Source organism: Emys orbicularis, chromosome 17, assembly GCF_028017835.1.
Source record: "Emys orbicularis isolate rEmyOrb1 chromosome 17, rEmyOrb1.hap1, whole genome shotgun sequence".
Classification (NCBI taxonomy): Eukaryota; Metazoa; Chordata; order Testudines; family Emydidae; genus Emys; species Emys orbicularis.
In genome coordinates this window covers 2,540,933-2,567,264 of record NC_088699.1, presented here as the reverse complement: position 1 = coordinate 2,567,264, position 26,332 = coordinate 2,540,933, and the positions used below count along the sequence as shown (strand labels likewise).

General features: G+C 65.3%; 1 protein-coding gene across 1 annotated transcript; it reads right to left on the bottom strand.

Moving 5' to 3' along the window:
- Positions 1–5,853: 5,853 nt before the first annotated feature.
- PIPOX (pipecolic acid and sarcosine oxidase) lies at positions 5,854–13,993 on the bottom strand. Its single transcript, XM_065418452.1, has 8 exons — positions 13,868–13,993; positions 12,773–12,921; positions 9,113–9,326; positions 8,475–8,657; positions 7,467–7,610; positions 6,891–7,049; positions 6,452–6,527; positions 5,854–5,984 (listed from the first exon to the last, which is right to left on the bottom strand). Exons 1-8 carry the CDS (start codon positions 13,991–13,993, stop codon positions 5,854–5,856), a joined length of 1,182 nt encoding a protein of 393 aa, XP_065274524.1.
- Positions 13,994–26,332: the final 12,339 nt, after the last annotated feature.

The window sequence follows — 26,332 nt, the reverse complement described above, 5'->3', positions numbered from 1 at the left end:
GCCCTGCCCAGCCTAAAACTCCCACCCCCCAACACGCTGCCCCCTGGCCTGACCCTGCCCTGCCCGGCCCAAACCTCCCACCCCCCGACCCCAGCGCGCTGCCCCCTGGCCTGGCCCTGCCCTGCCCGGCCCAACCCTCCCACCCCCAGACCCCAGCGCGCTGCCCCCTGGCCTGGCCCTGCACTGCCCAGCTTAAAATTCCCACCCCCAGCACCCTGGCCTGGCCCTGCCCTGCCCGGCCTAAAACTCCCACCCCCCAGCGCGCTGCCCCCTGGCCTGGCCCTGCCCTGCCCAGCCTAAAACTCCCACCCCCCAACACGCTGCCCCCTGGCCTGGCCCTGCCCTGCCCAGCCCAAACCTCCCACCCCCCAACACGCTGCCCCCTGGCATGGCCCTGCCCTGCCCAGCCTAAAACTCCCACCCCCCAGCACACTGCCCCCTGGCCTGGCCCTGCCCTGCCCAGCCTAAAACTCCCACCCCCCAACACGCTGCCCCCTGGCATGGCCCTGCCCTGCCCAGCCTAAAACTCCCACCCCCCAGCACACTGCCCCCTGGCCTGACCCTGCCCTGCCCAGCCTAAAACTCCCACCCCCCAACACGCTGCCCCCTGGCATGGCCCTGCCCTGCCCAGCCTAAAACTCCCACCCCCCAGCACACTGCCCCCTGGCCTGACCCTGCCCTGCCCGGCCCAACTCTCCCACCCCCAGCGCGCTGCCCCCTGGCCTGCCCTGCCCGGTCCAACCCTCCCACCCCCACCCCCCAGCGCGCTGCCCCTTGGCCTGGCCTGCCCTGCCCAGACTAAAACTCCTACCCCCCAACATGCTGCCCCCTGGCCTGACCCTGCCCTGCCCGGCCCAACCCTCCCACCCCCCAGCGCGCTGCCCCCTGGCCTGGCTTGGCCCTGCCCGGCCCAACCCTCCCACCCCCCAGCGCATTGCCCCAGCCTGGCCTTGCACTGTTGGATCCGATTCCACCCGCCCTGGGCCATGGGCTAGGGCAGCTCACCCCACGCAATGGGTGGGAGGGACTGGCCCAGCCTGGTTCCCCCTGGCTCCAGGCCTGCCCCACTTTCCGTGTCCCACTCCCACTCAGGGGCAGGGGCTGAGGCAGAGGCTGCGTGTCCCCCCGCCCCATGGAGGGTGTTTGAATCATTTATAAATCGCAATAAATATGCAGATGAGAAGCAGGGCCCAGGAGCCCTCGGGCGGCTGGTGTTAATTATTTAAAGTTATGGTAATTTGGAAGAGCCACTTATTTGCATAATCACGCTCGTAATCTCTGCAGCGCGGTGCCCTGGTGTACGCTGGGTAGTGGAGGCCGGGCCCAGCCTTGGCCCCTTCCCTGAGCGTTTCTCCTTGAGGGCCCGTGCGGCCCCCAGCCCACGGGCGGCTCGCTGGGCTGGCGGGAGCAGCAGCAGGCCCCTGGGGGCCACCAGGGCCTTTGGCTGGGCCGGGAATGGGTCCTCAGAGGCCAACAGCAGCCCCCCACTGCCTGGCTGGAGACACTGCTCCTCACTTCCTGCCCCGCCTCCTAGCTGCAGGGCCCCCCAGCTCCTGCCCTGCGCTTGGGCGGGTCCCAAAGCCCCTTGGGGCCCTTCGAGCTGGGAGCGCCAGAGCTCCCTGCCTGCCCCTTCCCCTGGGCACCGCGGCTGGAGCCCCCCGGCCTGTCCACGCTCCCTGTGTCTCCAGCCGCCTCCCCTTGCGCCCCGGGGAGCTGGGGGGTCCCTGCTCCATCCCGCCTGTGCCGGCTTCGCTGACCCATCTGTCACCGCGCGTGTCCAGTCAGCTGCCAGCCGCACTCCAGCCTCTGCGCCTCCCCCGCGCCGTGGCAGGAGATTCGCCCTGGTCCCAGTTATCTGCTGCCGCGGTTGGCAGCTGGGCATGAAGCTGCCGCCTGGGGCTGCGCCGTGCCCGCTGCCTGCAGCTGTGCTGGGAGCCAACTTCTCCGAGCTGCTCTGCCCGCAGCCATAAGGAGCGGGGCCCCCCCAGAGCCGGGGAAGGGCCTTGCCCAGAGCTGTGCAGACAGACAGACCGAGGCAGAGCCAGGCATGGAGCCAGAGTCCTGCTTCCAGGCCCTTTTCCTTGCACCACATCTGTTTGCGAGGAAGGCCGGCCCTGGGGTTGGGGCGCCGGCCGGGGCCAGGGGAGTCCCGGGTTCATCTCCCTTCCCTGCCCCAGACTCCCTGGATGACCCAGGGCCTGAAGGGAGGCTCCGTGTACGCTAGGCGCTGGAGGCGAGTCCAGCTCAGCGAGCCAGGGCAGGGTAGTCCCAGCAGTGCTGGCTGCCTGCGCCCAGGGGTATGGACTGGGGACAGGCAGGTTTTCAAAGGGGCAGCCCATGGGGTCCCCCCCGTGCTGCCACGGCTCTTTGCAGGGGCTGGCTTGGGGGGAGCGTGTGCACGGGAGCTGGCGGGGGCTCACCCCAGCTCCATGGGCAGATGCGGCCTTAGACTCTGCTGACCCTCCTCCCTCACCCTGCCGCTCCCAGCAAGGAAAAGGGAGCCGAGAGCCCGTGGGGGCAGCTGGGCTCCTGGGGGGAGCTGCACTGACAGAGAGCCCTGCCCCTCACCCCCCCCCCCCCGTGCTGCCCCCCTTCAGTGGGGGAAGCGCTCACCACGGCCAGGAGCAGGGGAGTGCGGCCATCGGCCATGGCAGCTATTAAGTCGACCTATATAGGCCGCCAGGGCTGCAGGACAGCTGTGTCCTGATGTGCTGCAGCAGCAGGGCCAGTACATCCAGCGAGCGCGAGCCCCTTCCTGCCCCAGGCCTCGGGGGCCTTTGCTCAGCGCTCCTGCCAGGCGCTCGCTGGCTCCCGGGCTGCTAGGGGAGCTCATTGCTCTGCTCTGGGGCACCCTGGACCCTAATCAGCGAGTTAAATGCAAATGTGGGAACCTGGAAGCCTGTTTCCCCACCCCCCGGGCGGCTCTGTGGAGCACACAGCCTGCCCTGGACCCCCCCAGCCCCTGGCTTAGAGGGAGGTGGACCCTCCCCGGGGCTGGCTGGTGACGGGGAACGAGGCAGCTGGAGCATTAGCCCCTGATGGGTGGCGTGGTGCCGGAGATGGAATGCAGCGGAGGTCAGAGGGGCACAGCTTGGTCCCCAGGCCTTGGGCAGGGGGGATGGGCCTGGCTGGCGTGGGAACCCAGCTCCCTGTGTCGCTCCAGGCCAGTCTGCCCTTCCCTCTGCCCCGTGGGGCTGTTGCTGAGCAGGTGTGATGCTTCTCGGAGCTGTGGGTCATCGTCCTCCCACCTGCCTCCAGCGCCAGGGCGTCAGGTCCCTGCCCCACAGCCTGGCAGCCACTCGCGCCCTCCTGCGGGCTCCACCAACCTGCCTTGGGCCTGCCGACAGCTGCACCCAGCCCCCGCGTCTCTGTGGGCACCAGCCCAGCCCCCACAGAAACCCCAGCTCCCCGCTCCTGCAGCACACCCAGCACCTGAGTTCAGTTATAAAACGGGAATTGACCGGAGCCAGCCCATGGCGAGGTGGGGACAAATGGTTACATCCAAAACCCGTCAGCTCCTGTCTCCCAAGCAGCCCCGTCCCCTCGGCGGGCAGGCAGCTGGGCCCCGGTTCTTCCCCGTCTTGTAAGCTCCAGCACGGCTCACAGAGCGAAGGCTGCAGGGCGCCTCTCTGCGCCCCCAAACGCACCACACCAGCCCTGTGATGGTCACCTCAAGCCAGGGTTCCTGCCCCGCTCCAGCTGCAGGCTCCCCGGGTGCCTTCACCCTGCTGTGCCAGTGGCTTTGCGTGTGAGAACCAATGCTGCCCCCGCCCCCTGCGCCCGGCTCGCTGCCTTGGAGTGACCTGCCTGATCCACCAGGCCTGGAGATCGTCGCGTGTCCCTGGACCTAGCGCTCTTGTGAGGCAGGTTCCTTAGAGCCAGGGGGTCCCTGGATCCCCTTGTGCCCTCAGCCATTGTGGGCGAGAGCTCCTTGCACCGCCAGAAGCGTGGGCGCCAGTGCAGCGGGCGGTGGGGTGGCTGCACCCTCCGCCCAGCATGCCCAGCTCCAGCTCAGCCTGGGCAATGGACCCGCAGCTGCTGCTGGGCCACAGCGCGATGGCCTTACCTGTGCCCGCTGCGCGGATTCGCCCGCTCCCCATGGGGAGCCCGGCTCAGCCTGTCAAGCCAGGCAGGGCCTGGATCAGTGCGGCAGGGAACCAACAGCCGGGGCGGGGCCCTCGCACCCTCCGCGGTCCCTGCGGGGCAGCCCGATGGCTGCGTCTGGCATCTGAACTAAGTGATTCATCACACCCAGCGCTGCCCTTAACCCCTCCGCCGGAAACCCGGGGCAAGGCCGGGCTGTCCCCACACAGGACCTGGCCTGGGCCACGGCAACCCGCCTGGCGCACGGGGCTGCATCCCCGCTGGCGCCGTCGGCTCCAGAGCCCCAAGCCAGGAGCTGGGCTGGTTCTCACGTGAGCGCTTGGAAACAAATGGGGCAGGCTGGGCACGCGGCGCCATAAAGCCTGCGCTGCACTAATGCGCTTTCATTAGGTGGGAGCGATCTAATGATAATAAAATGGCACATTTAACATTCAAACAGTCACTTGCCCCCTAAGCGAGTGTCTCCTGCTCAAACAGCTTCATCGTCCTGAGCCCGACAACGTGCCGGGATGAGCTGGTGCCGAGCGGCACCGCTGCAAAGCACACACGGGGGCGGGGGGGGGACCTGCTGGAGGCGGCTTCGTGTGTGGGGCCAGGCGGGGGCAGCTCAGGCTCGCGCCCACGGCTCACTGCTGGCCGGCCTGGAGCCACGTGGGGCCAAGACGGGGCTTAGTGTCTCATGGCGCCATCGGTCGATCTCCGAGTGAGCCAGGGACCCCCCACCTGTCCGGCCCCACTCATCCGTCCCACCCCACCCCCACCTATCCGGCCAACCCCCACCCATCCGGCCCCACTCATCCGGCCAACCTACCCCTACCTGCCCGGCCAACCTCCACCCGTCCGGTCAACCTACCCCCACCTATCCGGCCAACCCCCACCCATCCGGCCCCACTCATCCGGCCAACCTACCCCCACCTGTCCAACCTAACCCCACCCGCCCGGCCAACCTCCACCCATCCGGTCAACCCACCTCCACCCATCCGGCCAACCTCCACCCATCCGGTCAACCCACCTCCACCCATCCGGCCCCACTCATCCGGCCAACCTACCCCCACCTGTCCGGCCAACCCCCACCTGTCTGGCCCCACTCATCCGGCCAACCTATCCGCACCCGTCCGGCCCCACTCATCCATCCAACCTACCCCACCCGTCTGTCCAACCCCCACCCGTCCAACCTACCCCCACCTGTCTGGCCAACCCCCACCCGTCCGGCCCCACTCATCTGACCAACCTACCCCCACCTGTCCAGCCAACCCCCACCTCTCCAACCTACCCCTACCCGTCCGGCCCACCCCCACCCAGCATGGTGGGGCTTGTTCAGCTTCCTGGGGCCCAGGGAGCCCCCAGCCGCCTCCACGCTGGCCGGGGTCCCCCCAGCTGGGGTGAGAGAGAGCTGGCACACGGGGCTGGCTTGCCAGTGTTTATTGGTTGGAACAGGAGTGGGGAGCCCCATGCTCCCCTTGTTTCGGGCTGTGTATGCCCAGCACGGGGGGATGCTGAGACCCAAACAAACCGGGGAACAGAGCCCAGGCAGAGGGGTGACCCCCCCACACTCAGCTCGACCCCCCAGGCCCACAGCCAGGCCCCCCGTTTCTGTCCGGGCTCGGCCAGCCTGCAGAGCTTGGGGCCAGCGACTCTGGTAGCAGAAGCCCCTGGGCCCGTGAAGCCTGGGGGTGGACGGCAGTTCTCCCCTGGTCTCCTCCTGGCCCCGTAGGCCCCAGCCCCAGGGCAGCCCAGGCGCAGGGCAGGCTACAGGGCAGCGGCGGGCAGGGCTGGGAAGCGGCGGATGCGAAACGGCTCCATGGCATAGGACGGCTCCTCCCCCACGCTGAGCTGGCACAGGAGCTTCCCGACCACTGGCGCCAGCTTGAACCCGTGGCCTGCGTGGGCAGAAGCACAGAGACTCCAGTCGGCTGGGAACGGCTGCCCCGAGAGCTAGCCCTGTGCCACGGGTACTGCCCATGCTCGCCTGCCCCCGGGCTGGCACAGGCCTCGGCCACCCCAGCCAGGCTGCCGGCCAGTGTCCCTGGGAACGCCCGGGGCGCCCTGCAGCTGGGGGGGTCTGCACCACACCGTCCCCGTGGGGTGGGACCAGCACTGGGGCAGGGCTGAGCAGTGGCAGCAGATTGAACGGGGCCTGGGGATGGAGCAGCGGGGAGGAGGGCAGCTGGGCCATCCCAGCCCTATGGGGAACACCCCGGTCCCTAGGCAGCCATCCCCGGCACTGCACTGGCACTGCTTACCCGAGACCCCCCCCACCGTCCCACCCCCACTTACCCGAGACCCCCCCTGCCACCCCACCCCCACTTACCCGAGAACCCTCCCCCGCCGTCCCACCCCCACTTACCCGAGAACCCCGCCCCAATGACGATGTTGCTGAACTTGGGGTGCTGATCCAGAACGAAGTCTTCATCTGGGGTGTTCTGCGGGGAGCCAGTGCGCGTGTCAAGGAGGGCAGAGCACCCCCCAGGGTGGGCGAGGGGGACACTGGCGCCCTGGTTCCTGCTGGGGTGGGGAGGGTCTGGGGGCACCCAAGTGACTTTGAGGTCCATCGCCTGGCCTGTCCATCACCACCCATGTGGGGCATGACCTGGGAGCAGGCGTCTAAGCAGAGGCCAGGCTGCCTGGGAGCCAGGACTCCTGGGTTCTGGCCCTGGCAGGGGAGTAGGGGCTAGCAGGTTGGGGACAGGGGGACTGGGAGCCAGGACTAGCTCCAGGCAGGGGGTGCCCATGTGAGCTGGCAGGCTCTGGGAGGGGAGTTCTTGGGCCCAGCGTCTGCCCCTCACCGTGTACATGCAGTGCTCCACCACGGCCGGCTCCGGCACCAGCCCTGGCAGGTATTTGCTGACGAAGTCCTGGAGGATCTGGATGTCGGGCAGGGCCGAGGCCTCGGGCGGCCGGTCACGCTCCTCGGGGTCTGCCGGGCTGCCAGAGTGATAGCAGATCTGGGGGGGTTAGGAGGGAGGGTCAGGCCAGCCCTGCTCCTTCCCAGCGTGGGCCCTGCGGAGCACCACTGGGCTGGGCTCTCCCCCAGGCTCCCGCCCCAAAGCTCTGCGCCCGCCCCCGCCCCCACCCCCGCAAGGGCAGGGTTGGCAAAGCCCAGGGCTGCAGCCGTGGGGCTGTATCAGGCCGGGAAGTGCCCATATCCTGCCTGCCCCACAACAAAGTGTGTGGAGGTGTGTGTGCACATGCGTGTGTGGGTGTGGGTGTATGTACATGTGTGTGTGTCTGTGTGCACACACGTGCGAGAGGGTGTGTGTGTGTCTGTGTGTGCACATGCGTGCGAGAGGGTATGTGTGTGTATGTACACGTGGGTGCGTGGGTGCGTAAGCTGGGCCCCCCTCCCTGCTGCCCCGTCTCACCTTCACCAGTCCTGGGTACTCGTTGGAGGGCAGCCCGTAGATGTGGTGGGGGGCGCAGAGGGCCAGGAAGCAGGGGAAATTCGCTGAGACCCCATAAGCCCCGGGGACCTTCTCCTTCCAGTAGCAGACGTTGATGCGCAGCGTCTGCGGGGCAGGGAGCACATGGGTTGCTGTCACCCGTGTTGAGTCGTCTCCTCCCTGCCGGGGGGTGGGGGATGTGGGCGAGAGCGATGCGGCTCCCTTGGGGCGGGGGCATGTGGGGGTGGCAGTGCAGTGAGCGAGGTTCGGGGCCAGCCGGACCCACTACCACGCAGCAGAGCTGGCAGGCAGGGTGGGAGGCCAGGTCTCCTCCTGGCTGGTGCCTGGTGCCCTGTGCCCCTCTGCCCAGCCTGACCCAGCTGAGCTCCTAGGCCAGTGCCCCCATCCCCGTGCCACATGTCACAGCAGCTCCAGGCAGCGACTGCAGGGCTCTGACCACCCAAACAGCGACCCCCGGCAAGGTGTGCTCGCTCCTCCCAGCCCTGTGCGCACAGGCCTGCAGGCCTGCGCAGGGACACGGAGCCCCACGTGCCCAGACAGGCGTGAGCCAGGGCAAGGACACGGAGCCCCACATGCACAGCCAGGCGTGAGCCAGGGCAGGGACACGGAACCCTATGTGCCCAGCCAGGCACGCCCAGGGACACGGAGCCCCACATGCCCAGCCAGGCGTGAGCCAGGGACACGGAGCCCCACGTGCCCAGCCAGGCGTGAGCCAGGGACACGGAGCCCCACGTGCCCAGCCAGGCGTGAGCCAGGGCAGGGACACGGAGCCCCATGTGCCCAGCCAGGCGCATGCAGGACACGGAGCCCCACGTGCCCAGCCAGGACACGCACGCGCGGGTGAGCCGGCTGCAGGCGGGTGCCAGGGTGGAAGTGAGCTGTGCAGAGCAGCAGAGCGCTGGGTAACAATCCTGTGCTCACGCTGGCCCTGCCCCACGTCACCTGGGCACAGCCGGAGCCAGCCCTTACCTGGAGAGGCAGCTGCAGTCCCAGCGGGGCCAGGAGCTTATTGGCCCAGGGGCCGGCTGTAATCACCAGACTCTTGGCTTGGTACACCCCTCCGCTGGTTGTCACGGTAACCACGACCCCCGGCTTGATGTCAGTCACCTTCTCCCCGTCACGCAGGGCTCCCCCGCACCGCCGGACCCCGTCCTGGGGAGGGAGCCAGCTCAGCCTGGGGCGGGGGCCCTGCCCGAGGGGTCGAGCGGCGCAGCGTAGTGCACAGCCCCTGCAGTCAGTGGGTGTGAGCCCGGCCAGGGGACCCCTCGTTCCTGGGCCCCGCAACGGGGCCAAGCCAGGCTCTGGCACGGGAGTGTGCCGGGGCCCCACGCGGGCTGCTGGCTGCCCATGGCCTTGCAGAGACGGTGCAGAGGGCACAGGCCAGGGATGAGAAATGCCAGGCAAAGCTGTGCAGCTCCGGGCGCCGCGTGGCAGCACCCCCGGGCGCTGGGCAGAGCACTGGGCGTTCCCCACGGCGCAGGGACTCCAGCTGAGCCTCATCCCGTGTCTGTGGCAAGAGTGGCCGTTGGTCTGGCTTGTGGCCCGGCCGGAGCTGTCCCGGTACCCCCATCTCCTGGGGCCGCGCGCCCCCAGGCCCAGCCCAGTACCTGCACAGCCCGGAGCGCCCTGTCCGCGGAGAGGACCCCTGCAGTGCGGTCGGACACGCCCACCTCCCCGCAGTAGGGCCGGATGCCGGGGAAGCGCCTGTGCAGCGACTCCGTGGTGAACAGCTCGCCGGGGACGTCGTGCTGTGCCAAGGTCTGGCAGCAGCGCTGGAAATCAGGGTTGGTGTTGGCCCCCAGAACCAGCAGCCCCGTCTGCCTGCGGAGATGGGCCGGGGAGCAGAGCGTTACGGCACCGGGCAGTCGCTGCCCACGTCCCGGCCCCGCATGGGGTGTGCCACGAGCCCCCTCCATTCCCAGCCCCTTCTGGCAGGGGCGGTGACTTGCCCGGGGGCCGCCAGCAGGTGGGTGGCAGGGCAGGGAATCCAGGGTACGGGTCCTACCCACTGGGCCATGCTGCCAGGGACGCTGACTGCAGAGGGAGCGCTGTCCATGTTCCAGTATCGCGGGGTTTGGTGCAGGCTGCCGCCCCAGCGGTCGGATGTGGTTAAATAACAAAGGTTAGGGGCCAAGGGGCCGGGCTGTGATGGTGCCACGTGGCATCCACCAGGCGCTGCCTAAGCAAGTGAGGGGGGAACCTGCAGGGCCCAGCTGTTAGCTGGGGGAGCCGGGACTGGAGTAGCAGGGGGCTGAGGGGCACTGGCAGAGCTGGGGGGCAGTTGGCCCTGCGGCAGGTCGTCCCGTGGCCACGTAGGGAGCCTGGCCTGGATCCCTCCCGTCACTAAACGCCACGGGGCAATTCCTGCCATTCCCGGCGGCTGGGCAGTGCCGATTCCTGCCCCCAGCAGGCGGGAATCTCCCCTCTGAACCGCGGCTGCTGCTGCCCCAGAAGAGACTGGGTCTGTCTCTCCCCGGGGCCGCGCCGTCATGGGAGATCCCTGAGCACTGCCAGCCCACGGGACAGCCCAGCCCCTGCATGGAGAACGGGCAGGGCCCCAGGGGCGAGGCCAAAGGATCTGGGAGTCAGGAAGGGGCCGTTCTGCCGGGCTCCCGTCTCACACGATCGATAGCTCCATTAGCTCCGACCCTGGCTAGATGGGGAATCGTTTATATGCTTATTTCCTTAATGGCTCGTCCTTTATAGAGTCAGATAAATTACTGGGAGTCCGTCTCGCCCGCCATGCGCCCTGCTGCCTTGGGAGGCAGCCGATGCTGAGCGCCCCCAGGGCAGGCCAGAGCAGGGCAAGGGCTGGGCGGGGGGTGGGCGGCCCCGTGAGTCGCTGGGACAGAGTTCAAAGCCTGGTTTGGAGCCCAGGGAGAAAGTCGGGGGCTCTCAGGCTGACGGCTAGTGGGCTGCTACCGGCAGAACAGGGGTGATGGGGTGGTCCGGGTCTGGAATGGCAGGAGTGCTGTAGATCACATGATCGGAGCCCCTGTGAGCAGTCGGTTTGTGCGGTAACGTATCAGCCTGGCACCCGTGCTCCCTTGTGGAGTATGTCTCAGTTTGCCCTGTGCTGGGGGGGGACTGTCTGGAGGAGGAGGGGGGCCCAGGGTCAGGTGGGCGGTGTTGCTGCATGCTGTTCAGTGGCTGCCATGTCCCACCCCAGAGGTGGCTGCAGGTGGCTGGCAAAGTCTAAAGCCGGGTCACAGGGCGCATGGGAGCTGGTAATTAAAGGCGACCGGACATCCTTGAGCCCAGGGAACAGGCCTTGCTGGCCCCCTGCTGCGGGTTATTTCCCCCACTGGGCCAGGCCAGGGTCTGGCTGAGGCTGACTTGGGGCAGTGCCTCGTGAGCCAGCAGGAGTCACCCGCTTCCTGGGGCACGAGCTGCGGCTCTGCCGGGCTGGGAGTCCACGGGCCATCCAGCAGACCTGCCCCCAGCCTCTGCCCCAGGCCCAGCCCGCGGGTCCTGGCTGTCTAGGTGAGGTTCCTGCAGGGCCTCGCTGGCCCAGGGGCTGAGAGCTCCTGTGGGCTGCGGCCCGGCCCTGGGCCATGCCCATGCTGGCTGGCTCCTGGGGGTGGGCTCCGGGCTGCTCTGCCTCCCTTGAGCTGGGCCCGGGCACTGCCTGGCCCTTGCTGTCGTGATTGGAAGTGGAGGCTTTTCAGCATGTATCAAGGTCCGGGACACACTCCCCTGCGGCGGTGCAGGTACTCGCCCTGTGGGCCTGGCCCCCTGCAGCTCTGCCCCAGGGCTCTGCATGCTGGCATGGGGGGGAAGGGGTTTCTGAGCGGCTGGCAGCCCCGTGCCAATGTTCACAGGTGGGCTGCCACCTCCCTCCTGGGCTCTCTGTCCATGCCCGGCCCCTGCACTGCAGCCCCTACCAGTCCCCTGGCCTGTGGGGCCATGGCCCAGATGGAGGGGGGCCCATCTCGCTGATAGCAGCTGAGCAGTCAGCCAAGGACCGGGGTGGATGGAAGTTGATCATTTGTTTTCCCCTGCCTGTTAACATGGCCTAGCACGGAGCTGCTGCTGGCGTCCCCTCTGGGAGCGGGGTCACGCCATGACCCCTCCAGTGCTCAGCGTCACCGGGGCTGCTGGCAATGTGTACCCAGAGGTCTGGAGCCCAAGCCAGGCTTGCATAGGGGAGTACGGAGCTGTAGTCTCTGCCCTAGGGGACACTTCGGAGCCCCGGGAGCTGGCTGGGCACCGTCCCGTTCAGAGCAGCGTGGCCAGCAGCAGCGCTGTACCGCTCCCAGGAGATCCGCGCGGGCTGGGGGCTGGTGGAGCAGCGAGACCCTCCGTGCACTTCGCCAGCCTGCGTCCGGGCGGCGCTGCCAATCGGGATTGCTCGGCTCCAGCTCCGGGTCCGGCTCCGGCTCTGGCTGTTTGTCGCGGTCGCCAGAGGAAACCAGGTCGCGCTGTCTAGGGCCCAGGCTGGGGGGGGGGCGAGGGGGGGGGTTGTTATCGCTCAGACGTGGCTCATGCTCGGTGCCAGGGACTTCGCTCCTTCTGCTGCTCTTTGCTGGGCCCTGTTTGCGCTCGCTGGCCTGGGCACCCTGACCAATGAGGGACGGGCCCCTCCGTGCTCTAGGATCCTGGCTGGACACAGTCCTGTCTCCCACACCCGGTTCCCTTCCCTGTGCTGACAGGATTGCTAGCCTCTCCTCCTGCTCTCGGCATGCCTTGGCGGGCTGGCACAGCACCCCGTTGTGCTTTTGGGCCGGGCCCAAGGCTGCCGGGGGGCTGGCCTGGGAGTGGGGGAGTCAATCTGCTCTCGTTCGGGCAGGCCCCGCAGCGAACGGAGACGCTGCTGAATCTCGGGTCAGTAAAATCCTACCCCTGCCCTGACGTGGGGCTGAGCCGCTCGGCCAACGACCCCTTAATGCTCCACTTGGTCCCTGGTGTCGGCTACTCGGGGGCAGCCTGGCCAGTCCTTTCCATTGCTTGCAGTGTCTGGCCAGCGCCTGGGGGGAGTAACCCGGCTGGGGGCCGGGGGCCAGGGCCTGTGGCTGGCTCCTTTTTCCCAGGCCCCCAGGCCAGGCTGGCTGCCCCTGCGGCTCTGACAGCCGGGCCGAGGCCTGGAGCGCGCGATGCTAAGCATGGGCCGTGGGGCTCGCTGGCATGGCCTCGGCCCGGCTGCTGTTCTGCTGGGGCCCAGCTGGGGCCTTGTACCTCCCGGCCCCCAGCTCCTAGGCGTCAGGGCTGAATTTCCTCCAGCAGATGCCCTTGCAAGGGAGCCGAGCCCCCGGCGGGCGGCACCTCACCTGTACAGCGGGGCGCCAGCCTCAGCTTCCAGCTGCTCCCACAGGCGGTAGCTCTCTGCCATCATCTGCGCGTAGTGCTCCTGGGGGTAGGCGTGGCGGATTATCCGGCTCTGGCCATGGGAGCTGCCTCGGGAGTGAGGCAGGGGGAACTGCCAGGACAGGGGGAGATTCAGCTGGAAATCCCGGCCTGCTCTGGGGATGCTGGTTCCCTCTGCCGGCCCTGGCTGCGGTGCTGCTGGGAGCCCACTTGCTCTGCCTGGGCGGGTGCATGGTGCATGCGACTTGCGTGCCCGCACCTGGGCTGGGGCAGGGCACCTTGGACATCCTAGGGCAGCGCTGGAGCCAGCCCCCTCCCCGAGCCATGCTCCCTCCCCATGCTGCAGGGGAGGCTGGGGGCAGCAGCTGCCCTGGCGCGGTGGGCAGAGGTACCCGGACCTTCCCCCCTCTTTGCCATCGCTTCCTGAGTGTCTGGGTTCCAGCTGCTCTCTGCCCTGGCTGTGGGGCACCCCGTGGGCACAGCTGGGCCACACGCCCCTGCCTGGCTGGTGCGATAGCTCGGGGGGGCTGCAGCCCGTTGGCGAGGGCTGCCCGGGTGCTGCCCGCCCTGCGGGGAATGCAGTGATTTGCCCCGGCCCCTCTGGCCAGTGCTGAGCCATGCGGGGTCCTAGGTGCCAGGTGGTCACTGATCTCCGCTGTAGGGCCCCCGCGGGCCCAGCCTGGGGCAGGTCTGCAGCGCCCCCGTGTGGCAGTGTCGCACAGCGCCAGCCGCTGCTTTCTCAGCTGGCAAGCCCTGGCTACCGAGAGCCCCTGGCATATGGGCGGCTCTGCCCTGAAGTGCTGTCGGGGGGCGGGTGAGGGTGCGCCTCCCAGCCGCAGGGACCCCACCTGGAGAGGGGGAGCAGGGGCTTAGCTCCCCCTCTCACAGAGCCTTCAGCGGAGCTGCGCTGTGCAGAGCTTGTGTCTGGGGCGATGGCTGTCCTGCCGACTGGCTGTCGCTCAGGCAGACCCCGGGCATTCGGCCTCGCTCCTGTGTGGGCTCAGTGCTGGGCTGTGTCTGCCCTGCAGTGCCCCCGGAGCTGCGTGTCAGGGGGTTACCTGTTCCAGCAGGAGGGTCTCTCTGCCCCGCTTGGCCAGGTGGTAGGCAGTGAAGGACCCCTGGATCCCGGCCCCCACCACGATGGTGTCGTAGAGGGAGCTGTGGGGCTCGCCCGTAGCCGCCATCTTCAGTCCTCCCCCTGTTGCAGGGGCCTGGGACCGGAGCCAGGAGCAAAGTTCAGACTTCTGGCACGGTCAGGCAGGAAGCTGTGTGGAGCTGACTTCCGCCACGGTGGGCCTGCCTCCAGCAGCCGGCGCCGGCCTTCTGCATCCGGGTCCCTGGGGCTTCCTGGCTCCCCAGTATGTGCCCTGGCTGGCTGGGCTGGGCTCCCGGCTGCTTCCCCCTGCCACGGGGCCTGGAGCGGAGCAGCCCAGCCCTGGGGCGGGGGGGGGGGGGGGCATAAGTGCACTGGGCATCTCCCACCCACCCCGTCCCTGAGCAGGGCATCCTGTGGCCTCTGCCAGGGACTGTCCCCGGACGCTGCTGGAACCCGCGGGACTCCTGCCTCCCTCACAGCCATGCCACGCAAATAGCTCTGGCCCCAGCCTGGCCAGCTCAGTCCCTGGGGCACCATCTGCAAAGGGGGGGGGCATCCAGGGCCCCTGGGAGCAAGGTGGGGAGCACTGGGCAAACTTCCCTCGCGCACTGCTCTGCCCTGCCCCTCAATCGAACCCCCCCCCGTCCCAGCCCTGAGCTCCCCCCTGCTCTGCCAGTGCCCCTCAATCCTGACCCGCAGCCCCCTGCTAGCCCAGCCTGGGCCTTCCTACTCTTAGCTCTACCCGTGGGTGATTACTTCTCCTGCGGCTCCGGCCCGAGGGCCCGTCTGCGCTGCACTCAGCGTGTGGCGGCAGCTCGGCTGGGCAGACCTGGGCTAGCCTGTGGCTGGCTCTGGGACTAAAAGGAGCAGGGAGCACATGGTGGCCTGGGCCCGTCCCAGCGCGGCTGGCCTGCCCTTCTCTCACTGACTTGCTCTTCAGCCTGTTGGGACACGAGGGCCAGTGGCATCGCTCTGCCGGTCAGCGCTGCTGCGCCAGCTTACCCCAGCGAGGAGCTGGCCCGGGCGTCTGCTCCTTCGCCCTGTGGCCAGCCTGTGACGTGCTGGATTCATTCACTGGCCGGCCAGTCTCCTTCCCCGGCTAACGGGAGGTGGTGGAAACGCGCCTGCATTATTGATCGTTAATCACTGCGGTTTGGCTCTCTCCGGACAACCCATCCAGCTCCTGCGCGGGTGAGCGCCAGCCCAGAGCTCCGGCATGGCTTCCTGCCAGCCGTGTCTCCCGCTGCGGGACCCCCCGGCCCTGCCTCTCGGCGCCGCACCGCGCTGGCGTGGGCCCACGTGCAAAGCTGCCCAGCTGCCCTGACCGTGGCCTGGAGCGAGCACGGGCCACTGGCACTGCACACGGCTGCTCAGTCAGCTGGGGGCAAATGAGTTCGATGATGTAAAACCAACCAGCTCCCCTGGCCCCCGCCAGGTGGGGAGAGTGGGACACTTCTGGGGAGGGCCCCGGGCTGCTGGCATCTCCCCCCCCCCCCCAAGCACGGCCCTGCAGCGACTGGCGACACTCGCCCGGTAACCCCCAGAGCCGCACACATCGGGGGGGGGGGGCAGGAGCAGGGCAGTGGTGGGCTAGTAGCTGGTTGCAACCGGAGCCGAAGCTGGGGGGTGAGGTCGAGCCCTTGGAGCTCTGGGGTCCCTAGAAGGATCCGAATTGCGTCTATCACAGATCATAGCCTCTGTGCAGCTTCCAGAGCTTCGTCCGCTGTAGGCCCAAGCGCTGGGGCTTCCCCCTGGTCCTGGGGTTAGACGCTTCCGCAGCCCCTCGCCCTCCCACTGGGGGCCAGATATTCCCTGTGGGGCTGGGGTTTCCCACACACACACCCTGCCTTGGGCAGGACACTTCCACCTAGCTAGAGATTCGCACCATGCCCAGTGTGACGCAGTAGGGAGCGGGGTGGATTGACCTGTGAATGTCGGTTAGTTTTACTGGACTGTCTGCATGGGGGACGGGAGAGCAGGGGATGACTTTAGGTGAGGGACGGTACCTGAGCCTGTAACCTGAGCCAGGAGGGGGGTGGGGCCAGGTGACACCTTGGCCCGGGAAACTGGACAAAGGGAGAGGAGGAGTCAAGGAGGGGGAGAGAGCCGGCTGGAGGGGTTTTTGGTTTCAGTTTTGGGCTGGCTGGGAAGAGGCAGAGAACCCAAGTCTGGGGTTTAAGCTCCTTGCCCCCCAGAGGGACCTGGCTGAGGGGTCCTGGTTGTACCTACAAGCCCTGCTTGGGACTGTGTTCCTGTCGTCTAATAAACCTTCTGTTTTACTGGCTGGCTGAGAGTCCCGGGGAATCACAGGAAGGGGAGTGCAGGGCCCTGACTCCCCCACACTCCATGACACCCGTCACCCTGGCATCTGGGCTCCCCCAGTGTTCTATGGGGGCTCGTCCCAGGCTGAGCCCTGCTTTGCTTGGGAGAGTTGCCGCCCAAGGTGCTCTGGCGGCAGGGTTTTCGCCTCCTTGCATGTAATATGTGCTGGCTGGGTGGACTTAGGTAATTGGAGGGTTGGGGAGGGGCTGTAAACCCCCCCGGAAAAGGGGGATTGCACAGAACAGACACTGCGTCTGGAAGAGAAGCGCCGTTATCTCACTGGGGTAACGGGCCCTTTGAGGGCCATTATTCCTGAGCTCTGGCCCCCACATCAACAAAAGCTGCCTCTGCCTCAGAGCCTGCTGTGCGTGCATCACTGCCCTCCCTTGAGCAGAACTGGAACTGCCTGACTTTGTGTCATTGGCCCTGTACTGCTAGCAGCTGGTGGTGATTTTCCACTACCTCAGCTGGCAGGGACTGTGCTTTCAGCACCGGCCCACCCTGGTTTTGTCCCTGGCATGGCGGGGAGTGGGGCATTCTAAGCAGTTCTGACTTTGCTACGATTCCCCCCCAGGCATGTGGTGGGCGGCCTTTAGTGTTTGGGAAGCGCTTTGAAATCCTCATGCGCCCGTGCTGGACGAGTGTGGGATTGCTGGGGGCAGCGGGCGATGCAAAGCCCTAACCTGCCCCCTGTCCAGAGAGACCTGCCACCACTCCAGCCACGAAGCCCATGTTCTGCTCAAGTCCTGCTCCTCGTGCCAGCCTCTCTGCGGGCGGTGGAGTTCGCCCTAGAGAGCCAGAGGCTCCTGGTCCCCTCTGCCTCCCCTGCCCTCCAGCTCCAGAGCAGCGAGCGGCGTCCCATGTCATGCGCCACACGTGAGCGGGATCGGGGGGAAGCTCCGAATCATGGCTTCCCCTCTCGTTTTGTTTGGACACGTACGTGGAACGACCCCCCTTTTCTGCGCGCTCCATTGCAAACATAACCGCCGCCGAAAGGGCGGTTTGCCCTCCGCGGCGTAGAAGGAAACCAATCCACCTGCCTTGTGAACCGTTTGCCCTCTCCCGCTGCTGCAGCCTGGCAGGAGGCGTGTCGCTAGATAGCGGGTTTTGTTCTCTTTACATTTTTACACCAGTTCTTGATATGAACAATAGTAATAAAAAAATCTGCACATCACGGCACTTATGTCTCAGCAATTGCAATCTGTGTCCTGGGGCAGGCATGCGGGCGAGGAGAGAGCTGGCTGTGGAATAGTGCAGTGCTGAGCACGCCGAGCCGGCGCAGGGGGCGAACTCACCGGCACTGGGAAACCGAGAGAGCCAGAGAACTCAATCAATCCGTGTAACTGCCGACCCCGGCGGAGCAGAGCTGCTGCGAGGTCCCGGGAAATAGCTGCACGGCTTGGGAAACGTCCAGCGTGCACCGTCAGTGGGGCCGGCCTGAGTGTCAGCTGGGGGCAGCCGGGCAGTTCTGGGGGTCGCTCTCCACCACTTGTAAAGTGCAGTCGCTGCTTGCGGGGCGGGGGGCCGTGCACATGGAGCGTGGGCCGGGACCATTAGGAAAGGGATAGATAAGACAGTAAATATAACCCCCTGGTACACCTACCCCGGGATACTGGGTGCAGTGCTGGGCGTCCCGGCTCCGGAAAGATGGAAAGGTTCAGAGAAAGGCTACAAACATGATGAGGGGCCTGGAGCAGCATCCAGTTCAGGGGAGCTCAGAGACTGGGACTGTTCAGCTTGGGAAAGAGACGACGAAGGGGGAGATGATTGAGGTCTATGGAATCATGACTGGTGTGGAGGACGTGACTCGGGAACATAACATACAAAGCAGGGGTCACCCACTGACATGACTAGGCAGCAGGTGTAGAGCACACACCAGGAGTGTGTCTCCCATGGTCGGCCTGTGGAACTCCTTGCCAGGGGATGGTGTGCAGGCCAAAAGTATACCTGGGCTCAGAAAAGGATGAGAGAAGTCCATGGAGGATGGTCCATCAATGGCCATTAGCCAGGCTGGGCGGGGACACGACCGCATGCTCTGGGTGTCCCTATGCCTCTGACTGCCCGAAGCTGGGCCTGGACGCCAGGGGCTGGATCATTCCATAATCCCCCTGTTCTGTTTGTTCGCTCTGGTATCAGCCAGGGGCTGTGCACACCTAACCGCAGCTGGGGGGGGAGGGCAGGAGCCGCAAACACCTCCCCGGGAGTCCGGACGTGTTGGCACAAACGGATCCTGTCTCTCCCTGAGCCGGGAGCCCCCTTGCATGTCCTGTGCTGGCGGTCGGCCCCTCACCTCCTGCGGCAGGCTCTAGCGTGCAGCCCGGAGCATTGTCCCTGCAGCCCACAGCAGCTGTGCTGGGGGTGCAGGGCTCGCAGAGGGCCTCTCCTGGGCCGAGAGGGGCACGGGGCCGGGAGGCAGCCTCTGGGGTGGGCCCAAGTGAGGGGTGGGCCCAAGTGAGTATTTCCTACGGCAGCTCCAGCAAATGATTCTCTGATTCCTCCCCAGGTGTCACGGACTCACAGATCGTGCCCACTCTTGGCCGTGGGGGGGGGGGTGCCCCTTTCAGTGAGACAGCCCTTCTCGGGGGTCCACTCTCAGGGTTAGGCCCCTCCACCTCCTGGAGCTGCACCTCTCTCTCCAGCCCAGAGCCCCCCAGCTTCCCAGCTGGGCATCTGACATCACTGGCCCCAAGCCCCGCCTCTGTCCATTGTCTGCTCTCCAGGTAAACAGGATCATAAACCGGGCCTGGCCCTCCTCTCCTCTCTTCTGTCCTCTGGCCCCCTCTGGCTGGAACCGGCTGGTTAGGTCATGGGGTCCTCTCTTTACAGCCCATTGTCCTCCCACTGGCCAGAACCGGCTGCGACTCCTGAGCTGGGTCCTCGGGTTGGCAGGTCACCGGTCGCTGGGGTGTCCATCCTCCAGGCCATCGGCTGGGGTCCTAAGTTCCCTGCTGGTCTTCTGCAACAACAAACTCCCACTCCCTCTCCCCTCCCCTCGTTAAACCAGTAACACCCAGGGACACTGAGTCCCACCCCCTCTGCATGCAAACCATTGGAAAACCAAGGAAAACACAAGAAAATTCCCCGCTTCGTCACACCAGGCGCGAGGAGAAGGGCCCGTCTCTGGGCCAGTCTGCACCAGGGCCCCAGCGGCGCTCAGCAGACTGTAGCCCAGACGGAGCGGTCCGGTGACTGTCGGGGCTGGGGGGGTGCAGAGCTCTCAGTAACTGGCCTCTGCTGCGACGTGTACCCCAGGAGCAGCTCTCCCCGTCAGTGGGGTGAACCCCGGGTGGGTCAGGCCCAGGCCCCACGGCACAAGAGGGGCTGGATTCTGGGGGAGCTGAGCGCTGGAGTCCTGGCGGAGTGGAGCAAGCGCAGAGCTGGGGGAGGAGAAGCTGCCTGCACTAGGGGATGCGATTGCAAGCGCTCACAAAACCCCCCCGACAAGCCATGGCGCTGCCCGTCTGCACTGGTGCCAGGAGCCGGGCGGAGTGTGTGGCATTATTTCCCCGAGGGCGAAGCGCGCTCAGCTCCCGGAGCACGTTACCGCCAAAGCCCTGTGCTCTCCGGCGGCAGCCCAGGCAGGAGGAAGGGCTTGGGGTTTGCTGATGGCGATATGGGGCGACGGGAGCAGGCGGGCCGAGTGCAGGTTCAGATCTACCTTGTAACGCGGAGGGGGATTAGCTCCCAGCGTCACTCATTGGTATTCCTGCCATTAAACCGGGCAGAGATAGGGATCGCACTGCTCGCGCTGAGCCAGGGACGCTTTTGTTGGTGCTGGGGATGCTTATTTCCCCCTGGCCGAGATCCACACCCGGCCTGTGATCTCCGTGCGCAGAGCTGGGGGGCGCAGCCAGCCCCGCTGCAGAGGGAACATGCACCAGAGCGGAGCGCTGAGCCCTCTTTGCTGCAATTAGTCTTCTGGACAGATGTCGCTGTGCCACGGGGAGGTGGATTTCCCCAAATCAATCTACTCAGCAACTCTTCACTTGTCATTAGAAATGAACCCAGCGCTGCCTGCCTGCAAGGCCCACTGGTGAGGGGGCCACCGCCGCCGTTCCCGGCAAGTGCCCCTCTTGGAGCGTGTCTGGCTGGGGCTCTGCCTTCCCCGGGCGCGGAGCAGCCAGCACGGCTCAGTCTAATTGCTTTGTGTTTTGCAGCCTTAGCCCTGACGCGGGGAGGGGAGGGAGATGATCAAAGGCCGGCAGGGTGGAGATGAAAAGGCAGAGTGGGCCTTGCTGTGTAGCGATGCTCTCAGCCCTCCACTTTATTCGCTCCTTTCTCTCGGGTGCTGCCGACAGCCAGAGGCTGCAGCGTCTCTTCGCTGGGGCTGACTTCCCCCCACCCCCCGTAACAGCTCTGTACTCCGCCTGAGGCGCTCCTGGATAATACCCACCCGCACCCGTCTTCCTCAGGGCAGGCCTCCCTTCCCGGTCTGCCCAGCCCGCTCCCGCAGAGAGCACCTACACTGGCCCCTCCGGCTTCCTCGGGACCATGGCCCTTCTGAGGCTCCGGGGCCTGGAAAGCAGGCGCTGACCAGCCTGCCCTGGGCGTCTCCAGTCTAGCTGGGACCCCATTGCTCCCAGCTGGTCGCCTGTTCCCCGGGGCCGGAGAGATGAAGTGACTCCGCCAAGGTCACACACAGGAAACTAAGTCCACAAGTCCAACCTCCCTCCCTCTCTCGGCTTCCAACTCCAATGCAAAGCTGCCCCCTGGGGACCCCGCCTCTGGCCCCGCCGCCTTGCTGCTGGCCCCTGACCTGGCCCGGAGCTGGCCGGTGCTTGTTTGCGTATCCTGGTCCCGGCTTTCCCTGGAGACACTGAGTCACTTCTTGCCTGAGATCCAGAGGTGAAAGTAAGCCGGTCCGGTCCGGTCCGGCGTACCGGCAAGAGCCAATACACCGTGCCTGACCGCGGCGGGGATTTAAAGGGCTCTGGGCTCCCCGCCGCTGAGCCCAGCAGCGGCTGGAGCCCCGGGCCCTTTAATTTGCCCCTGAGCCCCGGGGGCTCCCAGCCACCTCTGCAGCTGGGAGCCCCTGGTTGATTTTAAGGCCCTGGGGCTCCCAGCCACAGCCAGTGCTCCAGGGCCTTTAAATCTTGAGAGGCCCCGCCTCTTCTGGATGAGGCCACGCCCCCCTCAGGACTCCGGCAGTACCGGTAAGTCCTGTAAGTTACTTTCACCCCTGCTCGGATCCTTCTTCCCTCTTTAGCTGGTGAATGCACGCTTGCTCTCTGGGGAGAGCTGGGGGATGAAAGCAGGGGGGAATTGCTACCAATCTGCTTTGCACCCTGGGACCGCGGCAGGGGCCAGATCCCCAGCATGGCACCAGAGCTGTGCTGCACCTGGCGCTGGGCAGCGTTCTCACGCCCCCGGGATCCCAGTGACTGACACCTCCTGGGGTCGCTCTCGGGTTGCACCATCTATGGCCTGCGAGGTGTGGAAGGGTGAACATGAAGAAATCTAGTGGGTCCCATGCAGGGCCCTGGGACCGCGGGGAGGGAATTAGTATGAGCCCCAGCAGCCCGCCCGGGCTCGCGCTCTGAAACAATTTGATTTATTTCGATCTCTCCAATATCATACACTGCATTTATAAACGTCAGCGCAGAAACGTACAGGGCCGGCTCCCACTCCTGGCTGAGGAGAGTCCTCCATCCTCAGCAGCAGATAAAGTTTTCTCCTGGTCTTGATTTATAGGAGCTGATACCATCGGGACGTGCGGGAAAGCAGGGAAAAAACGAAAGCCAAGGCAGAAAAAACCCTAAACAAGCGCGAGCAAGAGGGAGATTTATGAGAAGAGGTTGGGAACTATATTTAAAAGAACCCCCCAGCGACTGAGTCTAACTGTGCAAGAAATGAATCCAGCCCCGCGCCCTCCCGAGCGCTACCGGGCTCGCCGAGATGCAAGGAAGAGCCACAAGCCTCCAGCGCTTGGAAACCGAGCCACTGGAGCCCTGGGGCTTTACTCCTGGCCAGCACGCGGCGGGGCCGGACTCTCAGCCTGCAGCTTGCTAGCACCAGTGTGGAAGTAGGTAACACGTGGCTTGGCACACCCCGTTTCTCGCTGGGGCAGTGGGGTTTGAAGGGGAAAGTGCAGCTGCTGCGTGTAGCCAGCTGCACCTGTGCCGAGTGAGCGTGAAATGCGGCTGCAGTGAATTCCCCATTGCTCAGCCGGGGTGAGGTGTGGCACCCTGGGGGCAGGCTGTGATACCCGGGCCAGGCGCAGGGTAGTGCGGAGAAAGAGTGGCTCACTGGTTAGGGCACTAGCCTAGGGAGACCTAGGGTCAATTCCCTGCTCTGCCACAGACTCCCTGTGCGCCCTTGGGCTAGTCACTTAGCCTCCCTGTGCCTCAGTTTCCCTTCTGTACAATGGGGATGATAGCCCGGCTCTGCATCACGGGGGTGTTGGGAGCTGCTCTGATACTGTGGTGCTGGGCGCCCGAGAAATACAACCGCTCGCCTGCCGCCCTTGCCTGCTGGGCTTGTGCTGGCAAGCGACGTGTGCCACACCGGGCAGGAGGCTGCAGCTCTCTGGCCTAGATCACAAGCCCAGGCGGCCTGACTTTGCCAGAGTCTGTCTCCCCAGTGAAATTCCCACGTGCCCCGGACAGAGCCTGCCCCCAAACAGACCTGCTGTCGCAGCTTCTGGGGCTGAGGCTGGCACATGCCTGCAGAGAGACACCCCCAAGGGGATCCCAGGGCCGGGGATACCAATACCAACAGGAGTCAAGCCCCAAACTCCTGCCAAGGTCTGAAGAGCCCTGGCTGGCTTCTCGCCCGCCTCCAGGGCCGATCTAACCTCCCTCCAGACAGAAGAAGTACTGACATTAGTAGAAGCTTTGATGTGATTATTCCCCTCTATTCGGCACTGGTGAGGCCACAGCTGGAGTATTGCGTCTAGTTTTGGGCCCCCCACTACAGAAGGGATGTGGACAAATTGGAGAGAGTCCAGCAGAGGGCAACAAATATGATTAGGAGGCTGGGGCACATGACTTATAAGGCGAGGCTGAGGGAACTGGGCTTGTTTAGTCTGCAGAAGAGAAGAGTGAGGGGGGATTTGATAGCAGCCTTCAGCTACCTGAAGGGGGGTTCCAAAGAGGATGGATCTAGACTGTTCTCAGTGGTACCAGAGGACAGAACAAGGAGTAATGGTCTCAAGTTGCAGTGGGGGAGGTTTAGGTTGGATATTAGGAAAAACTATTTCACTAGGAGGGTGGTGAAGCACTGGAATGGGTTACCTAGGGAGGTGGTGGAATCTCCTTCCTTGGAGGTTTTTAAGGCCCGTCTTGACAAAGCCCTGGCTGGGATGATTTAGTTGGTGTTGGTCCTGCTTTGAGCAGGGGATTGGACTAGATGACCTCCTGAGGTTTCTTCCAACCCTAATCTTCTATGACTGTCCTATAAATCTCCAGAAAGGCCTGGAGTCAGGGCCCTGTCTGGCCACCCAAACGGGGCAGTTCCTGGGGCCGGAGCCAATCTCTGAGGAAACGGGTTGGATCCGCGGCTCCGCTCAGGTACTCCTGCCCCATGCTGACGTTCTGCTGCCCCGTCCCATGCCTGGGTTCTGCTCGCTCGCCGTAACTGGGCTTAATGCTCGCTCCGTGCCTGGCCCAGGGCCGGCTCTGCTGTGATGCTGGTGAGCTGGCTGGCCCGGCACATGCGGGCGTTTAATACTTCTGCACACGTAATAACTGTGATTGCCTTTATTAGAGAATTTAATGAAAAATGGAGGCGGCGGGGGGGGGGGGGGGGGAAACCCTGGCCTGTGAAAAGCAGCTAATAAGATTCTGCCCGAAGTGTGGCGAGGAAAGAAAAGGGGGAGAAAGCACATTAGGAACCAGATAATGAGATAAATGAAAGACCGCAGGGAGGATAATTTCTGCAGATGACTTGCTGGGTGGTTGTAAAAATGTTAATTTGCTGATCTCTCCCCCACTCCCCCTGCCTGGCGCTGGGTTGTTCCTCCGGTTCCTGGCCTTGCCTCTTGTCCGGGATCCAGCTGCTTTCAGCCAGAGGCTCCAGATGGTGAGGAGCCAGGGTCCTTCGGGTGCCCCTGGTGCCCCGTGGGAACCTGCTGATTTCAGTGCATTTGTGCTGATGGCATCAGTGCGTGGGCCTGTGCCGGACTCCCCTTGCTCCAGGAGCTGCGGGGGGTTCGCAGGCAGGGAGCCCCGTCCTTCCAGCCGTGTCAGAGGGGCGGATACAGCCAGAGCTGTGGTGTCGCTCTCTGGGACGCAGCCCCTGCTGCCTTTGCCAGTGGGTTACGTGAGGCTCTGAAATGCCCGCTAGTGGCCTCCTGCAGCCAGCTCTGGCAGAATTGCTGTGGGTACGCGGCAGGCAGGGCACCGGGCGGCGGTGCCAAGCTGCTTCCAGGAGGATCCAGCTCAGAAGACCCAGGCTGGCCAGCGAGTGCGACCAAAGCTTTGGGGCAGGGGCCGGAGCAGATTCCCAAGGTACAAAGTGGGGGCAGGTGGGAAGAGCGCTGCAGCCTGGCGGTCGCTGGGACCAAAGGGAAGAGCCCGGCGCCAGGCCATGGAGAGTCACAGCAGCCGCCGCCTCCTGCCCCGATGCCGCCTCCCGTGGGGACAGGTGAGCTCTGGGAGGCTGCAGTGGCCAGCGACCGCGCGCCCTGGAGACCCGGCGCAGGCCCCAAGCCGGCTCTATGGCCCCTCAGCAGCACCTTTGTGCGGAGCAGAGACCCACCCAGCTCGGTGCACACGGAGCCTCACTCTGGCTGCTGTCCTCGCCCAGCGGGGCGCCCTGGGGCTGCAGGACACTGGGGCCTCGCTGCCAATTTGCAGGGCACTTGATCGCGCCTGTGAACGTGCGCCACAGAGAACCACGTGCACTGTCTCCTTAGGGGGCGACCCACCAAACCTGCCAGGCCCCAGCATGCACTGAGCCTGCCTCCCTGGAGCAGGGCATGCTGGGAGCTGTAGTTCCTGCAAGCTGCACATCGAGGACGGGCACGAGGCCCTGAGCAGCCCGTGGGGAGCGACCGATCTGGGGCGTCTCTCTGCAGAGGCTGCGCGTTAGGCTGTGCTCTCCCCGAGTTTCTCCTGGCCACCCCGGGGAGATGCTGCAAATTGCCAAGTGGATTTTAATCTTGTTCCTGGTGGTTTAATTGTAGGAAGGAGGAGGAGGGGTGAGGAAAGTCAACTTCCCTGTGTTTACACATCAACATCTTAATAACCACTCATTCCGAGGAGTCAGCTAGGAAACATAATTGAACAGCAAATGAACGGCTGTTTACCCCGCACCGGCTTGGCTGGCGAGATGTTTTACTGTGTACAAAAATTCGCCTTTAAGTAATTTTCCAATTTGTATTGCTGAGCATGTGCGGGTTTAATTGCCGACAGGAGAGAGAGGGAGTTCTGTTCTGTGCAAAGGCACCGGCTCCTCGCACTTGTGCTGAATTCCTGATCGGAGGATCCCCACGCTCCTGGAGCAGCGCTCGGCGTGCCGGGAGGAGCGCGGGTCTCTTGTCAACTCCAGACTTTTAGCATGAGGCTCTCAGTGTTTTTTTGCTTTTCTTAAAGTCCCACCGATTGGGCTCAGGCGACTGAGCTCAGAATCTCAGCTGGCTTTAAGGCATGTTTCTAGCCCTCGTGGTTGCTGAGAAAAGCTGCAAAACGTGACCCAGGTGTAACCTGAAGGCTCTGAAACAAGGACAATGGCAGAGCCCCCACCCCCATCTATTCACTTTTTAAATCTCTTGATACTTAGCTAACCGTGTGAGTTTTTGAGGCCTGTCTCCCGAGCACATGTCTGGGGCGAGTGTATCTGCACACTTCAGGGAAGGGCGTTTGCATCTGAGAAGCTCCCCAGGCCGTGCACCCTCCGGGCTGAAGCGGGACTTGAAAGCTGATGACGCTTGGGGCCGGCCCAGCGCAGAGGGCAGGTTTCACCAGTTGTGTGGTGCAGAGTGTGTACCTCTCACACACACGCAGGTTCGTGTGAGCAGCGTGCTGGGGTGTGAGGCCGGTGGGGGTGGTCCTCATGGCCGGGGGGATGGGCACAGGGGCGGCTCCAGGCACCAGCGCACCAAGCACGTGCCTGGGGCGGCAAGCCGCGGGGGGTGGCCTGCTGGTCGCCATGAGGGCAGCAGTTC

Bases quoted from the DNA above. Each gene is read 5' to 3' on its own strand.
- PIPOX (XM_065418452.1), bottom strand. From the start codon at position 13,993: ATGGCGGCTACGGGCGAGCCCCACAGCTCCCTCTACGACACCATCGTG. The intron at 12,922-13,867 runs GTAACCCCCTGA...CTGTCCTGGCAG, and splicing joins AGACCCTCCTGCTGGAACAG to TTCCCCCTGCCTCACTCCCG. The intron at 6,528-6,890 runs GTGAGGGGCAGA...GGCTCCCCGCAG, and splicing joins TGGAGCACTGCATGTACACG to AACACCCCAGATGAAGACTT.